This window comes from Neofelis nebulosa, chromosome 15, assembly GCF_028018385.1.
Source record: "Neofelis nebulosa isolate mNeoNeb1 chromosome 15, mNeoNeb1.pri, whole genome shotgun sequence".
Taxonomy (NCBI): domain Eukaryota; kingdom Metazoa; phylum Chordata; class Mammalia; order Carnivora; family Felidae; genus Neofelis; species Neofelis nebulosa.
In genome coordinates this window covers 7,362,852-7,378,880 of record NC_080796.1, presented here as the reverse complement: position 1 = coordinate 7,378,880, position 16,029 = coordinate 7,362,852, and the positions used below count along the sequence as shown (strand labels likewise).

General features: G+C 46.7%; 1 protein-coding gene and 1 long non-coding RNA gene across 3 annotated transcripts in view; one reads left to right on the top strand and one right to left on the bottom strand.

The window, feature by feature from the left end:
* Positions 1-15,684, bottom strand: part of FBXO28 (F-box protein 28) — a 29,962-nt gene extending 14,278 nt beyond the window's left edge. Inside the window, exons 1-3 of one of the 2 annotated variants that reach the window (XM_058701765.1) lie at positions 15,382-15,684; positions 3,652-3,761; positions 125-263 (exon numbers count right to left, since the gene is read on the bottom strand). In XM_058701765.1, the coding sequence (XP_058557748.1) occupies positions 125-263; positions 3,652-3,761; positions 15,382-15,648 (516 nt within the window). In that variant the 5' untranslated portion in view covers positions 15,649-15,684. Of the gene's footprint in view, positions 1-124; positions 264-3,651; positions 3,762-14,298; positions 14,770-15,381 lie in introns of those variants that run through there. The other variant, XM_058701764.1, reaches the window with a different exon arrangement.
* Positions 11,600-13,473, top strand: LOC131496307 (uncharacterized). The gene is made up of 3 exons (XR_009254423.1): positions 11,600-11,791; positions 12,165-12,255; positions 12,657-13,473. It is a non-coding gene; the product is annotated as an uncharacterized LOC131496307 (long non-coding RNA).
* Positions 15,685-16,029: the final 345 nt, after the last annotated feature.

Genomic DNA, 16,029 nt, shown 5'->3' with positions numbered 1-16,029 from the left:
AAATCCATTCACAGAAACTCAGTCCAGAGAGGCAGGAACAACTCGGACGCTTCAACAATCGCTTTCTAGTAATTTCAGCTTAAGCAGAGCGACCAGCTGTCCTACGTAAGCAATCCTAGTTTACCTTTCCTGGGATGAAGCAACAGAGATTGGAATCCACATACTTCATGAAAGTCATATTTAACAGTGAGAGCCTTGTTTCGACGGCGGCAAGAATGTCTGCGTGGCGAGCTAACGAGTGGTTTCTTCTTTCTGACTCCCTCCTGTAATAAAGGAAAGCATCATGAACGAAGTACTGTGGACCAAAATGTTAAGCAATGAAAATGCCTTGGGGCGCCTGGGGGGCTCAGTCGGTTGAGCATCAGACTCTTGATTTCGGTTCAGGTCCTGATCCCAGGGTTGTGGGACTGAGCCCTGTGCTCGGCTCTGCACTGAGTGTGGAGCCTGCTTAGGATTCTCTCACTCAAGTTTAAAAAAAAAAAAAAAAGCCTTACTGAAATAGTCTGAACATTTACATGTTACTTCAGATCTCTACAGTTGGGTCACCATTTAACTGTAACCAACGATCAATGAATCGCTATATCCAGAAATCCCTGCCGAAGACCAGTACGCACTGGTGAAATACTTGAAAAAAAATGTCAGTTTCTTTGTGTTTTGGCTATATCGAGCCGAATGGCCATTTGAATCAGAAAAATCAGATAAAGGAAAGAATTACAAAGGGACACAGAGACAAGTGAACTGTATGTTTTTACCCGTAAAATCAGCTCACTTAAATTTTTAAACAGTTTCACTGGGAAGTAATTCACATGTAAAATTCGCTTTTAATGTGTATAATTTAATGCCTTTTAGTCTATTCACAGAGCTGTGCCCCCATTAGCACGATTTAACTTCTCCACATTCTCACACCACAGAAAGAGGGCCCGTAACCGTCATCAGTCACTCCTACTCCCCAGCCCTTGGCAACCGCTGGTCTCCTTTCTGTCTCTCTGGATCCGCCTATTCTGGACGCTTCAGGTATCTGGAGGGGCAGCGCCTGCAGCACCTTGTGTGCGTCTTCCTTCACGCAGCACGCTTCCCCCAGCTCGGCCGCGTTGGAGCGTGTACCCGGGCTTCGTTCCTTTCTGTGGCCGACTAATATTCTATCATATAGACGCGCCACCACTTTGATTATCCGGTCATCGGCTGATGACTTTTGGGTTGTTTCCACTTTCTGACTACTATGAATGATGCTGCACTGAATGCTCGTGTCCCAATTTTTTTGTGTGGTTATGCTTCCATTTCTTTTAACTATATACCTAGGAGTGAAATCGTTGGGTCACCTGGTAATTCTATGTTTAACCTTTTGAGGAACGAGGTGTTTTCGCAAGTGGCAGAACCAGTGTACGATCTCACCAGCAATTAGTGAAGGTTCCGGTGTGTCCATATCCTTCCCAAGACGTTTTGTCTTTTTTGTTTCAGCCGTCCCAGTGGGTGTTCAGCGGTATGTCAGCGCTCCGCTGGGCAATGCCCTGCTGACCGATGATGCTGAGCCCCTGTACGTGTGTGCCGGCCTTCAGTTTATCGTCTCCGGAGAAATACCTACTAAAGCCCTTCGCCCACATTTAAATTGGGTTATTTGTCAGTGGATTAACTCAATTATGTTTCTTGTTGAGCTCTAAGAGTTCCTCGCGCAATCTGGACACAAGTCCCTCATCAGATGTATGAGCTGCAAATATTTTCTCCCCTTGTGTGGGTAGTTTTTTCACTTTTTGATGTTGTCCTTTACAGCACAGTTTAAAATTTTGATGAAGTCCAGACTTTTTTCTTCTGTTACTTGTGCTTTTGGTGTCCTAGCAAAGAAACCACTGCCTAATCTAAGTTTATGGAGGTCAGGACTCTGTTTCCATCTAAGGGTTTATCGTCCAGCCCTGACGCTCACACTTAGATCTGTAATCTATTTGGAGTTCATTTTCGTAGACGGTGTGGGGAAGGGGTCCAAGTTCGTTCCTTGGCGCACAGACACCCAAGTGTCCCGGTGTCATCTGTGGAAAACATCACTTTCCCCACTGAGTGGTCTCGCGTCCTTGTTGAAAATCAACGGACTAAACGTATCAGGATCTATTTTCCATACTCTCAGTTCTGCTCCGTTGGTCCATAGGTCTGTCTTTGTGTCGGCAACACACTGGTTCGATTACTGTGGCTTTGCAGTCAGTTTTGATACTGGGAAGAGGTAGCACTCTACCAACTTTGTTCCTCCTTTTCAAGATTGCTTTGGTTATTCGGAGTAAGAATTGCAAGACGAACCGGTCATTTTCTGCAAAACAAGACAACTTGGATTTTGACGGGATTTGCAGTGAATGTGCAGACCAGCTTGGGGAGAACTGCTGTCTTCACGGTATGAAGTCTTCCCATCTGTGACCGTGAAATGTCTCTTTCAAGTCTCTTCAAATCCCCTTTACCAATGTCTTCTCGTTTTCAGGGGACAAGTCATCTTTTGTTACAGTCATTACATACATCTTATGCTTTTTGATGGTACTGTAAATGGAACTGCCTTTTTAAAAATATATTTATTTTTGAGAGAGACAGAGACAGAGCACGAGAGGGGGAGGGGCGGAGAAAGAGAGAGGGAGACCCAGAATCCGAAGCAGGACCCAGGCTCCGAGCTGTCAGCACAGAGCCCAACGGGGGGCTCAAACCCACAAACCGCGAGATCATGACGTGAGCCAGAGTTGGATGCTTAACCGACTGAGTCACCCAGGTGCCCCTGGGATTGGTCCTTTCTTTAAAGTGAGCTCTCGCCCGACGTGGGGCTGGAACTCGACCCCAAGACCAAGAGTCACATGTTCTACCAACTGAGCCCACCGGGAGCCACCCCCCTTTCTGAGTCTAGCTGACACACAGTGCTACATTCGCTTCAGGCGCACAGTGTAGTGATTCAACGTCTCTGTACCTTATGCCACGCTCGCGGCAAGTGGAGCTGCCGTCTGGCACCGCACGGCGCCGTGACAGTACCCTTGACTAGAGTCCCTGTGCTGTGCTTTTCATCCCCATGACTTACTCATTCCGTAACCAGAAGTCTGTATCCCCCACTCCTGTTCATCCACTCTGTCCATCCCTGCACCCTGGAACGGTTTTACTTTGGTTTTTGGATCATCTATTGCTAGTACATACAATTACACAACTCCTTTTTGTGTATCAATCTCACATCTTGTGGCCCTGCTGAACGTGTTTATTAGCTCTAACCATCAGTGGACTCCTTATGTACGCGATCACATACGTGTCAGATCATGTCACCCATGAAAAGAGAGTATCAATTCTTCCCTTCCAACCTGGACGCCTCTTATTTCATCTTCTGGCCTGACGGCCCTGGCTACAACCCCCAATAAGATGCTGAACAGAAATGGTGGACAAATGAGGGTCAAAATCACTTACTGTGATCCGGGTACCCTTCCCCACAAAAATCCGGAAACCGCGTAACACGTCAACTTACCCAGATTAAAACACAAAACCCCAAATAAACAGGAGTGCCTGGCTGTGACTCCTGATCACAGGATCATGCGTTTGAGCCCCATGTTGGGTGTAGAGATGACATAAATTCCAAAAACATAAACAACCAAGAAACGAACAAAAATCCCCACTTGTAAATTACTGCCGTCACTAGCCACAGCGTACCTTGGAAGTTGTGCTTTAACTTGTTTCTGACATAGATTGTGGTATCTCTCCACTTTTAGAAATCCCTGATTCAACATTCTCTGGCAGACCAAGTCCATTCTTTTACAAACCTACAGGAAGGAAGAAGGAGAAAGAATTTTAAAAAGTAAAAACCAAATAAATAACAATTAACCTAGACTCCTGTCAGCTGCAAGTGCTCTGTGCCGATGCTGCCCCCTCGTTTGCCGTCTGAATCTTTGAATCAGTATATACGGGCGAATGCCTCATAGTTTCTAACTCTTGCAACATTACGTTAAGAAATTAATGGGGCGCCTGGGTGGCGCAGTCGGTTAAGCGTCCGACTTCAGCCAGGTCACGATCTCGCGGTCCGTGAGTTCGAGCCCCGCGTCAGGCTCTGGGCTGATGGCTCGGAGCCTGGAGCCTGTTTCCGATTCTGTGTCTCCCTCTCTCTCTGCCCCTCCCCCGTTCATGCTCTGTCTCTCTCTGTCCCAAAAATAAATAAAAAAATGTTAAAAAAAAAATAAAAAAAAAAAAAAAAAAAGAAATTAATATTAGTGTAGACAAGGAATATTTCACCTTTAGCTATTTGTTGAATGTTCTGAATGTATCCCCACCACTATGGTCAGAACTATAGTCATGAAGATCAACGTATTCAAAAGGTTTTTAAACTTTTTTTTTTTTTTAAGTTTTTGAGAGAGCGCACAAGAGGGGCAAGGGGTAGAGAGAGAGGGAGGCACAGAATCCGAAGCAGGCTCCAGGCTCCGAGCTGTCAGCACAGAGCCCGACGCGGGGCTCGAACCCACAAGCTGTGAGATCATGACTTGAGCCGAGGCTGGATACTGAACTGACCGAGCCACCCAGGCGCCTCTCAAAAGGTTTTTCCAAGTTTGAAAAAAGAAAATTCTCCTTTAGCTAAAAATGTGTATTCAAACTTAAGTCCAACCTCTCATAAAGTTTATATCACCTATAATCAGAATGAGAATTCTTATTTATTTCTACCAGTCAGGGTTAACTACAGAGAGTTAGTCTCTGCTAGACTACCATAGTCTCCATGACATATTTTAACATATGTAGCAGAATCCTGAATATTTTGAATCTTTGAGGAATACTGTGCTTTTTATAGAGTAAAAGCACAAAATCATAGTCAGAACATCTAAAGTGGACCCTGACTTCTACACATTCTTGAGCAAGTCAGCTACCGTGTGTAAAAGGTGGGCAGCATCTAACTCCCAGGGAGATCATTAGGATTAAATGAAACAATAGACGCTAAAATCACTTGGTAAACTCTAAAGTACTATGTAAAGATTGCATTAAATAAACTTTGTTGAACTTAGTACTAATTTGAAAACTTTGTTCCATAGATGCTAGATTTCTGCGACATCCCGGCACCTTTGTTATCCTAACAAAACCTGCTACACAAAATCCATTTCTTCTTTGATCCCTGAGAATTTGGCAGTGACTCGGCGCCATCAACTTGAACACCAGCTCTCACTGCATAGTGTGGACACTGAGAGTGCACGACACAGGTAAATCTGTACCAAGGCCAAGTCAAGCAGGTGGGCTTGTCATGTGCTTCTTCCCATCTCTCGTGGTGCCCAAGCACAAACGCTGGACAAACCCTTGTTGAAACGGAAATGCTGATGAAATCCTTGGTGTCTGTTTTCCCCTGAGAACACAGACACACAAATTCTGGCAACCTGGACAATGAAGGCTTTACTGCTCTAGTACTAAATACTATGGGCTTCCTACTTCACAACACGCCAGATGAAATGTGTTAAGAAACACTGCTTTTCAATTTGAAAACAAGAACAGCAAATTTTAAGTACTAATTCTTAATAAATGGTATTTTAAAATATGGTGGGATTCTACCCCCCCCCCCTTCCTTTTTGGTAGAAAGAGGGCACAAGTGAGCGAAGGGCATAGAGAGAAGGAAGAGAGAAGCGGGGCTCATGCTCACCTGATGTGGGGCTCGAATTCACAAACCACAAGATCATAACCTGAGCTGAAGTCTAATGCTTGACCCACTGAGCCACCCAGCTGCCCTGGAGGGATCTGTTTCTAACTAAAATAAACCAACTGTCAACATACCTTCAATGTCTATTAAAGAAAATGACAGTAGGGGCACCTGGGTGGCGCAGTCGGTTAAGCGTCCGACTTCAGCCAGGTCACGATCTCGCGGTCCGTGAGTTCGAGCCCCGTGTCAGGCTCTGGGCTGATGGCTCAGAGCCTGGAGCCTGTTTCCGATTCTGTGTCTCCCTCTCTCTCTGCCCCTCCCCCGTTCATGCTCTGTCTCTCTCTGTCCCAAAAATAAAAAACGTTGAAAAAAAATTTTTTTTTTAAATAAAAAATAAAAATAAAAAAAAAAGAAAATGACAGTAATAAAAACAATATGTATCAAGATAACTTTTAACGTTTATTTTTTGCAATCTCTACACCCAACGTGGGGCTTGAACCCACAATCCCGAGATCAAGAGTCCCATGCTCCCCTGAGTGAGCCAGGTGCCCCAACATAAATAACTTTTAAAGGAAAAATAACTCTTCTAAAAGTATCTAGTGAGTTCCATTTTTGCAAATCTCTTTGATATGTGGCTTTAGAGGAAGTAAAATACATATCTGCTTCTGTATTCAATCTGAGATATTACCTTGGAAAATTCTAGAAATCATAATATACAAGGATACATTTCATGAACTCTCGGTTTGCTGACATCATCTAATGTTGCAACAGCTACTGGAAAGCTCTGTCCACTTGTGAAAGGCGGCGAGTGAAAAATGGGCAAGAACAGCTTAGTAGTATAATGAAAATATTTTAGATCTTACAGACTCCTTCAAAGGGTCTTGGGAACCGCTTTGGGATCCCAGGACTAAACCTGAAGAACCAGTGCTCCATTCAAGAGGACAAAGGGCCTAAGATAGAGGTGTGGCCCATGCGAAGACACAGGGTCTGGAGTGAATACGCCACTGAGCAAATAGTGACGACAGAGCAGATGTGCAGGCAAGGCTGAGTGAAATACTTGGAGCAGAGAAATCAGTAATGAGAAAGAACTTTAAAAAGACTGCCCATTTTGGGAAAGATCTTGTATGGAGAATGGTCATTTTCTGTAAGCAGAAAATCTATTAGGACCAAAGATGTGGGTCCAGAAAATCCATGAAGATGAACCCCCAAAGGAAGAAATGGAAGGTAAGAAAATAAAGGCTTATATACAGAGTCTCAACATTTTAAAAAAGTGTTTATTTTATTTTTGAGAGAGAGAGAGCATGAGCAGGGGAGGGGCAGAGAGAGAGAAGGGGACAGAGGATACGAAGTGGGCTCTGCTCTGACAGCAGAGATCCCAACACAGGGCATGAACTCACAAACCGGGAGATCATGACCTGGGCAGAAGTCAGATGCTTAACGTACTGAGCCACCCAGGTGCCCCTCAAGTAATATTTAATGTTAAAAGCTGGTAAAAAGATGGGGCATCTGGGTAGCTCAATCGGTTGAGCGTCTTGCCTCTTGGTTTCGGCTCAGGTCATGATCTCATGCTTTGTGAGTTTGGGCCCCGCATTGGGCTCCATGCTGACAGTGTGGAGCCTGCTTGGGATTCATTCTCTCTCTCTCTCTCTCTCTCTCTCTCTCTCTCTCTCTCTCCCTTCCTCCCTCTTCCCCTCCAGGGTGTTCCTATCAAAATAAATAAACTTGAAAAAAAAAAAAAAAGCTGGTAAAAAGAGAAAACAGGAGGTCACAAAGACAGACAAATTGGAACAGCACCAAAAAAGCTGAAGTCAAAAATATTTTAAGCATTAGTCAATACTGTAGGAAAAGATCAGCCTTTAAAGTGGTATTCTTTCTTTCCTGGATGTTTGATAAGCATGGACTGACCAGTAGCACAAAAACAAAGACACAACGGATCATATATCTTTGTGGAGAATTCAGAAAGAAGCAAAGTGGCCTCTGAACAGTTGGGCCCCGAACAACACAGATTTGAAGTGCACGGGGCCACCTATACATGCATTTTTCTTTTTTCTTTTTGTGGATAAATTCAGTACAGCTCTGTAAATGTATGTTCTCTTCCTTATGATTTTTTTTAAAGATTATTTAACTGTAAATAATTTCTTTTCTCTAGCTTACTTTATCATAAGAATAAGGCATATGATATGTGCAACACCTGAAACATGTGTTAATGGACTGCTTATGTCACCGGTGAGGCTCCTGATCAGCAGTAAGCTATTAGTAGTTGAGCTTTTGTGGGGGGGGGGGGGGGGTCAAAAGTTCTATGTGGATTTTCAAATCCATCGTGGTTGGTGCCCCTAACCCTTGTGTTGTTCAAAGGTCAACTGTACACTAATTTCCCCTGCGATACCTGATTATATATGCTAGCTTGCAATGCAAAATTATCTCATTTAAAATACAGCTTTATACATATGGGTAGTTTAAGAATTTCCCAAAGCTAAAGGGAAGAGTATTTATTTCCCTGGTTTATTAAAACAAAACAAAAATCCTAGCAATTCAGCCATTTGCCCAAGACAGTAAAATACAATTCTGAAGTCTAATATACAAAGATGACGACTCTGTCAAAAACTACCATGACATTTATAGGTCAGCCAAAACCTACACTATCAATATAGAAGGGAGCTGATGGAATATCAGCCTCTAATGGGGACATTTGGTTTGGATCCCTCTTGCTGTCCCGCTTTGAGAGAACAGATGTGGTTTTTCCTTGTTAAGTACTTCAAGATTTAAAATGCCGTGTGTATCTTTTTCATCATTTTCTAACATAAGTAGTAATGAAAATTTTTCTTCACTCTGTTTAGAAATCTTTTCTGACATGTTGTGCCACCAGGGTCCTTGACGATGCAAGACACGTACACCATCAATGTGTGCAACCCACAATTTCCCTGTTAAACCTAACCTTAATATCAAAATCTTGGCTGATTCTAAGATGCACATTTTTGCATATTTTAACATTTGACATTGGAAATGGTCCTAGAATTATAACTGGCAGCATTTCTTCTTCAGATGTCTTAGAATGCCTTGGAATATAAAATGGTGGACTTTGATTTTGTTTAAGATGTTATAGAGACTTTAAGATGCTACCAATTTAACAAAAGCTCTTCTGGGGGTGGGGGGAACATAAGCACTGCTACACAAATCTACATATAAGTTGACCAAGACACATTCTGATTTCAAAAATGTTAAAATCTGAAGCTATATCTTAGAATCAAGGAAATATTGTAATGGAACCACATTTTTCATGTACTTATTTCATGGTCTACATTCTCAAGTGAACTGAATACTTGATGTTTTTCTCCAATGAATCCAGAAGCTATTACCAAAGATTAGGCTGCTTACTAATAACCCTCAAACTGGAAGGAACTTAAGACACCAGAACCTTCAGTGAGGACATGGAGACATTAAGAAATTATGTAACTTGCACAAAGTCACCACACCATTCAGTGGCAAAAGGAAAATTAAGAATTCAGGCTTCTAATTAGTATCTTCTTAAATTTAGCAATCGGCAGCATAGAGATGGAAATAATCACCCTAATTACTCTCAACTGATTGCGGTCTCACTAACACTGTCCTGCGGCAGGGACTGTCAGCAGCGGCCTCAAGTAGGACTTCTTGAGCAGGCAACATGAGGTCTCAAGGACATCGGTGGGCGTTCTCCCCACAGTGCTGAAGTTAGAGAGATGGCGCTAGACCAAAATCTTTCTAGAATTCTTCCAAAGTTCAAAAACCAGAAAACAATGAGACAAATCTGCACTGTAAAACATTTTATAAGCCATCTGTCCTGATTCTTCAAAATGCCAACTGCGTGGAAGAATGAAAAAAGTAGGGAGAATGTTCTAAAGAGACAAATGTTTTATTAGATTCAAAGCACTTATCATCCACCAAAAAAAACCAAAAACACAAAAAACACTATAGGGACATTTTGGGGACAATTGAGAAATTAAAATGTAAAATGTAATTTTAAATCCCTGGAAAGTGATAATAGTGTGATCACAAAAAGGACAAAAATGTCATTTTATTTGCATTTTACTTTCAAATGGTTTAGTGAAATAAATAATCTGTGTGTAGATTTAGAGAGGGAGAGAATGATCAGACAACTGAAAGAGATAAAGCAAATGTGGCAAAAAGTTAATGATGGGTAACAAATCACTTAAAAATTGTGCTTCCATGGTATGGATTATCTAATATACAATACCATATAAAGAGACACAGGGTTAATTATGTACTGGAATCACAACTTTTACATTTTTTGGGTATCCCCCGTAGATGTTCACTTGGAAAGAAAATATAAATTTACTATTAGACAGAGCAAAACAACTAGGAAGAAAAGCCTGTTCCCAGGATTTCTATAATGCCTCCTAAAAGCCAAAGAGAAAAGCTCTTCTGGGGCGCCTGGGTGGCTCAGTCAGTTCAGCAATCAATTGTTGATTTTGGCTCAGGTCATGACCTCGAGGTTTGTGGGATCGAGCCCCGAGTCGGGTTTGTGCTGACAGTGCAGATCCTGCTTGGGATTCTGTCTCTCCCTCCCTCTCTGCCCTTCTGGCGTTCACTCTGTCTCTGTCTTGCTCTCTTGTTCTCCTGCAGACAGCTACTCACTAACTATACACTAGCTTCATATCATCTTATCAATGTTTGTTATCATTAAGAGTATTTTTCTGGGCGCCTGGGGGGCTCAGCGGGTTAAGTGTCCGGCTTTTGCTCAGGTCACGATCTTACAGTTCGTGGGTTCGAGCCCCGCATCGGGCTCTGTGTGGACAGCTCGGAGCCTGGAGCCTGCTTCAGATTCTGTGTCTCCCTCCCTCTCTGCCCTCCCCTGCTTACGCACTCTCTCTCTTTAAAAAATAAATAAATGTTAAAAAAAAACAACAACACAATTTTTCACTCAAGCTTCTTAAAATGCTCCTAAATTAAAACATTTTCTCATCTTGTCTGTTGGAGGTAAATACGAAGCAGCTCACGTTTCAGCTCTGCTATAATTTGTACAGAAAATACATTCTCCTCACAACATTTATGTTGTGTTCATCACACAGGGCAGCGAAGCGCTTTTTAGAACGATTCAGGGGCGCCTGTGTGGCTCAGCTGCTTAAGCGTCTGACTCTTGGTTTTGGCCCAGGTCATGATCTCACAGTTTGTGAGGCCGAGCCCTGCATTGGGCCCTTTGCTGACAGTGCAGAGCCTGCTTGGGATTCTCTCCCTCCCTCTCTCTCAAAGTAAGTAAAAAACTTAAAAAAGAGAGAGAGAGAGAAAACGATTTCATTTATTCAACAAATACTGAATACTGATACAGAATCACAGACTATGAAGGATCCCTGATGAAAGGGTATAAGGAGCCTAAATTCAGTGCCCGACCGGCCCTTCCGGAGACAATTCCAACACAACACGCAAGAGCAGCAGTGCTGTAGGGGGAACTCTGAGGAACAGGAGGGGGTCAGGTTCAGGCAAGAATCCCAGAGGCTTTCCCGAGGTGCTAACAGGACGGTGTACCCCGAAGACAGGCAGGAGTGGCTGCGGACAGAAGAGGCGTGCTTGCAGGACCGGGGTATCTGGGAAACCCAACAGCTCGACGATGCTGGTTTCAATCAACCTTCGTGCCAGACGCTGGAAGGAGGTGCCCGGGAGAAACCTCTTGCAAAGGTGATCTTTTGCTCCTAGTCTCAAACGTCAAGAGATTGGACCGTACGCACAGGCCATCCTTTGAAGCTAGCACCTTCTCCCACCCCCGCGAGAACCCGCACACCCTGCATGCGGGGCGCGCAGGTGCCTCTGGCCCCGGTCAGGAAATGATGACACGAAGGGGTGCGGGTTGTTTCCTGATGTCTTCACCTGACCACCCCCCCTCCCAAAAGTTGTCCACGCTGGAGCTTCTCAAAACAGCTTCTTAAATCTGGCCGGTCTGTGACATGAAAAAGGGCAAAGGGAGGGGGAGCCTGACCATTGCCGTAGGTCATATGACACGCCACACAATCCTCTCGCTGCTCTGATTAGTCACCCTGCTCCAAGCACTTCGTCACACCGTATGTCATTTTTGTTTCCGCCAGGAACGTTCTTTCACTGTTACTAACTGGACAAAAACTCATCTTGAGGGAGCCTCTCCTGAATAACGTCAACATTCTTGTATTTATCATCTTTGCACTTGTTATCTGCCGCCTTGTAAGTATGCTCCTTCTGTTTTCGTGATCCTGCGGGCAGGCTTACTGACTGAAACCCTCTTCCAGACTAGAATCTTCAGGAATAATGAAGTGTCCCCCACATGTTATAATCATGTACCCGTACTTAAGTACCTGGTAATAAAAATAACCTAATGATGAGATGGGGAGGGGGGAGCCACAAATCAGCAATACAAAGAATATATTCTCTGTAATACCGCAACAAAGAGCAGTGCTTCTCCAAGTGTGCTCTAGGGACCCCTGGGATCCCCAAGATCCTTTTGAGAGTCTGTGAGGACAAACTATTTTCCTAATACCAAGATGTAACTTGCCACTTTTACTCTCGTTCTTTTATAACATATAGTGGACTTTTCCAGAGGCAACAGGACACGTGATAACATTTTTTGACAGCTGATGAAGTATGTACTGTCTATTCCTGTGTTCCTGTGTCTTCTAGAATTTTCTAAGGTAAGCTCTTAGGTTCTCAATAACTTTTAAGAGTGTAAAGATGTCCCGGATTTAAAAAAAAAAAAAAAAAAAGGTTACAGAACAACAGAGATGAGGAAAACATCTTGGCTATTAAAAAATAAAGAATAACTGTTTCTCATTTTCCTTTGTATTTTCTACCAATCAACCTTCTCTGTGACTACACTTTTCTAGCATATTTGAACACAAGCTGGAAAAGGAACTATAAACGGGGAACAGATTTAAGTAGCTAGAGTGTCTAAGGCAATACCTTGGGATAAAGTATGTCTGCATTTGGTTACCTACCGAAAGATTTCCTTCTAGATAACGAGCAAGCCTTCTGAATTTAACCTTTAGTCGTACTTATGACCTGAACCGCTAATAGGATTCCATTAAATTTACAGGAGCTACGCTCAAACCGCACAGGAAGAAACTCCTAGGATCTCGCTAAAACATCTTTGAAAATGCCTGCCACATTCATGATTCAGTGAGTGAGAACACCGTGCTCACCAGTCGGAGCTCTGCGCTCAAGCCTGGCTTAGACATGCTCCCTAACAGGGCAGGAACTCACTTCTTAACCTTTGCTACTTGTTTCAAAAACTCTCAAACTTGTCAAGGGGGCCTAGGTGATGGTCTAAAGCTGCATCAGCACAAATCTGTCTGATCTACTGGAAAAACAACTCAAAGTACAAGTTTTGTCATTTCAAAAGTTCTATTTGGCCAAATAATTTTAAGTATGTTGGAAGAGTTAAATATTTAAAGAACTATTTCTGTGTAACCAGGATTTCCAGGCTCTGGGCATATTTTTGGAGTAACAGTCAATGGCAGGGAAACCCCAACAATTCAACAGGCTATTTGCACAATCCCTTGGAAGTAGCCAGACTGCGGAGTCAAATTTAAATTATTCGTGGTCACAGGAAGCAAAGACTACACCAACCAAAGTGCACAGAGAATTCGAGAATGTTATTTTAGCAATTTCAACGTTTTGAGAGCAAATCTTTTGTGCCTGTTGGGCACCTAGTTTAGGTGCTAACAGTTACAGTTGAGGTCCTAGTAAGGCAAGTAACCTGGGAAGGAAGAAAAACCCCAAATATCCCAACATCAACTGCTGGGTAGTTGACATTTAGCTTTACGGAAGCTAATTCTGTTCTTAATTAATATGGGTCTCTTCAAAGCATATCCAGCCTTAATTCCACGAAACAAACAAACAAACAAACAAACCCCACACACTTAGAAATGAAAGGAGCTAAGAAACTGATGCTCCAGATAGCAGCACCCACACTGAAGTTCCTGGAGTTTCTGGCAAACAGTTCTTTAGGTACAAACGGCCACTTGGCCAGAAAGGGCACGTCAGGCACCCCCTGCACCCGCCACACAGCTTCTAGACTGCCCATTTCATAAAGACCACAACTAAATTAATGCTGACATCTAGTGGCAAGAAAGAACATCTTTCTTTTATAATGCTACCTGAATTGTGCCTTAGGACACCAAACCAATGACTCTGAAACCAAAGACATTTCCAAATCCCCACAAAAGATTACCCACTTAATCTAAGAATCATCTACCGATCTTAAGTAAGCAAAGGAATTTCCTCATTACTAAACCAGAAGGAAAAAGCACCCCTCTTTGAGACATACAATTGGCTGCAGAACCTTTTGGGGTGGGGGTGGGGGGTGATGGTGGGGCAGGGGATGGTAAGGGACTCCCTATGACAAATCCTTGTTTGAGACCACAAATCGTATCCTTAAAAGCTTGGGACAGGTGACTGCTTAAGAATGCAGCTCAGTATTTCACTGGAAAGGTGTCATTTATCAATAAACTGGGATGCATTTTAACTCTGTCCCGTAAGAAGCTAGCTCCCCCCCCTTTAAAAATGCTTTTAATTTCTAAAAAAGCGAACGACTGAGAAAGGAACCCAGTGTCCTCCACACCTACAGAAGTGTGACCGCGCCAAGCTCTCCAGAGCCATTGTCTGGCTCAGAGGCTCGACCCGCAGACGCAAGACAGGACGGCAGGAAGCCTGACCGGACACCATGCTTTACCAACCCGAGGGAATGCTGGAGATTCCACAGGGACTTCCAGGGTGCCATGCTCTGGGAACTCGGGGACAACCAGTTTTGAAACAGCACTTTCCGGCGGAAGAATTCTCCGCCCTGCAGCCCGGGATGGCGAGAAAGAACACCGGCCGTCGGTCTGAACCACAATTCGTCCACTTTCCTTTGAGAAGTCTGGTCTCCCTCCCACAGCGCGGTCATGGCCAAGCCGGAGCTGCAGGTGTGAACGCGGCCGGTCGACGGGAAGCTGCCGCGCACAGCGCATCCAGAAGTCCGTCTTTGTCCTCTCAGAAGCCACCCCGAGCCCGGATTTCGCTTCGACACAGAACCGGCCTGCAGTCCCTTCAAAATGTCCCCCTCCTTCAACCTCCTTCCCACTTGGAGACAAACCCACCGACAGGAAGCACAACCTCTCCCTCAACTGAGCCGTTCGTCAAGCCCTCGGCCGAAGCTCGGCGCGCGGTAGGGTCCTGACGGCACAGATCGCGGAACCTCCGCGGCTCCGGGGGGGGGGGGGCGGGGAGGGAGCACGGCGTCCCCCAGCGCCGGCGGCCGGGGGCCCGGGGTCACTAGTTTGGAAACGGCCGGGAGACCCGGCGCGGCCCGGGGGTGGGGAGGGTCGGGGCGAGGCCCAGCCGGGCTCCGTCACCGGCCAGCCGGAGGAGGGGGGTGCCGGGTCGCGTTCCCGCCCCTCCGGGCGCCCACCGGGGTGGGGGAGGCCTGACCAGCAGGGAAACCTAGGGGGCGGAGGGGGGCACAGTGCGTGATCCCCACGGCCGAGCCGAACCTGGCGCGGCCCGGCCGGGGGGCTGGAAGGTGGGGCACAAAAGGCGGCGACCGGAGCCGCGAGGTCGGCGCTCGGGCGCGGCGGCGGGGCGCCCAACTCCCGCCCCGCTTCCCGGGCCCCGCCGTCCCGACCCCGCGGCAGGAAGGGGGGCGACCCCGCTGACCGGCGCCCGGACTCCGCGTCCCGGAGCCGGCTGCGCCTCCCTCCCCGGGGACGCGCTCGCCTCTCCGCCCCCTCCCCGGACCGCGGCCGGCGGAGAGGGCGGCGGGGGTCCCGCGGGGGCCTCACCAGGCGGAGCTGGCTAATTTCGTCGTAGGACATAAAGCTGAGGATGTTTTCGATGGCTACGATGGGCAGCGCCACCAGCGTGTTGTTCTGAGGCAGCTGGTCGGGAGCCAGCGGCGGGGCCGGGGGCGCCTGGGAGCCCGGCTGCGGGGCCGGGGCCGGGGGCGGGGGCGGCAGGCGCTGGGCAGAGCCGGCGGCCGCACAGGGGCCGCCGTCGCCGTGGCCGCCGCCTCCTTCCTCAGCCATCCGCTCCTCCGACGCCGCCGCCATCTTGGGGGTTTGATGCCTTCCCCCCACTGCAAGGGGCCCAGGGGCGCTTCCGGTGCGTCACTTCCGCCTGGGCGCGGGGCGGGGCGCCGGAGGGGCGGAGCCTGCGCGGGGACGCGCGGAGGGAGCCGCGGGGGGAGCCGCGGGGGGAGCCGCGGGGGGAGCCGCGGGGGGAGCCGCGGGGGGAGCCGCGGGGGGAGCCGCGGAGGGAGCCGCGGAGGGAGCCGCGGAGGGAGCCGCGGAGGTCGCAGGTCTTCGCGGCGGGGAGGCGGGGTCGGGCCGTGTCCGCCCCGGGAAGGCGACCCGAAGCCGCCCAGGGCCGGAGCGCGAGGGAGCCCGGCCGGTTGAAGTGCTGTCCGCCGGAGCGCGTTCCTTGGCGCGCCC